The 974-nt window shown below is 61.6% G+C and overlaps 1 protein-coding gene across 1 annotated transcript in view; it reads right to left on the bottom strand.

Moving 5' to 3' along the window:
• SLC2A1 (solute carrier family 2 member 1) overlaps window positions 1–385 on the bottom strand; it is a 27,945-nt gene extending 27,560 nt beyond the window's left edge. Inside the window, exon 1 of the mRNA XM_029947389.1 lies at window positions 97–385. Coding sequence (XP_029803249.1) covers window positions 97–114 — 18 coding nt within the window. The 5' untranslated portion in view covers window positions 115–385. The remainder of the gene's footprint in view (window positions 1–96) is intronic.
• Window positions 386–974: the final 589 nt, after the last annotated feature.

Here is a 974-nt window from a genome sequence, read left to right as displayed (position 1 = left end):
AGGGGCGGCGGGAGAGGCTGGGGCCGGCGGAGGACTGGAGGGGTCTGCGCCTTTGTTCCGGGCGGGGAGGGCGCGCGCCGAGAGCGCGCGACTGACCTTGCTGCTGGGCTCCATGGCCGCGCTGCGCCGGAGGCTCTGGCAGCGCGGGGTGCGCGGGCGGTGACGGGCGGACGGGCGGCGCTCTCCTGTTCAGGCTCCTGCTCCGGTTCCGAGACTCCGACTTTGATTCCGGTCGCTTGGGCTTCTGCTCCCCGGCAAGCTTGTTCCCAGGACCCAGCGGCCCACGATCTCCGCGCTAGCCTGGGCTACCTCTAGCTTCTTGCCTCGAGCGCGCGGACGGTAGAGTTTATAGGACCCCAGCCATTGGCTGGCACTGCCGGTGTGTGGGGGGTGTGTGGGCAGAGCCTGGGGGCGGGGCCTGGGACACGTCCGGGGCGGGGCTCGCGGGGAGGGGGCCAAGAGTGGGGGAGGGGTCGGGGATGAGGGTTGCGAGGCCCCTTGCGGGCACCTCGCTCTAGCGGCGGATCTCTCGCTCTGGCGGCGGATCTCTCTCCCTGCTTGTGCCCTGGGTCTCGGGAGGCGCCCTCGCTGTGTGACGCTAAACAAGTGTGCACACCTCTCTGAGCCTCAGCGGCTTCTAGCAAAATGGTGGAGCTGGTATTCCGCTGTACCGCAAATTGGGAGCCGCGTAGGACTCTGGAGTCCTCACCCCGCTACTTTATAACTTTCGTAAACTAAGGATTATAATAGTCCCACCTCATAGGGTTGTTAAGATTAAGCGAGTTAATATTTATAAAGTGTTTATAACGGTGTCTATTTCGTGCTAAGTGGTATTTAAGTATTTGTTAGACAAACTACAAGAGGTCTTGCTCCACGATTTTCTCCTAACCCCTCTCCACCCCCAACATTCCTGTTTGCTAGCCAAGCCTTGCTTTAGCACGGGCTGGGCCCTCCACCTGAAAATCCTTTTCCAT

The sequence above is a fragment of the Suricata suricatta genome, chromosome 8, assembly GCF_006229205.1.
Source record: "Suricata suricatta isolate VVHF042 chromosome 8, meerkat_22Aug2017_6uvM2_HiC, whole genome shotgun sequence".
NCBI lineage: Eukaryota > Metazoa > Chordata > Mammalia > Carnivora > Herpestidae > Suricata > Suricata suricatta.
This window is presented reverse-complemented; position numbering and strand designations above follow the sequence as displayed.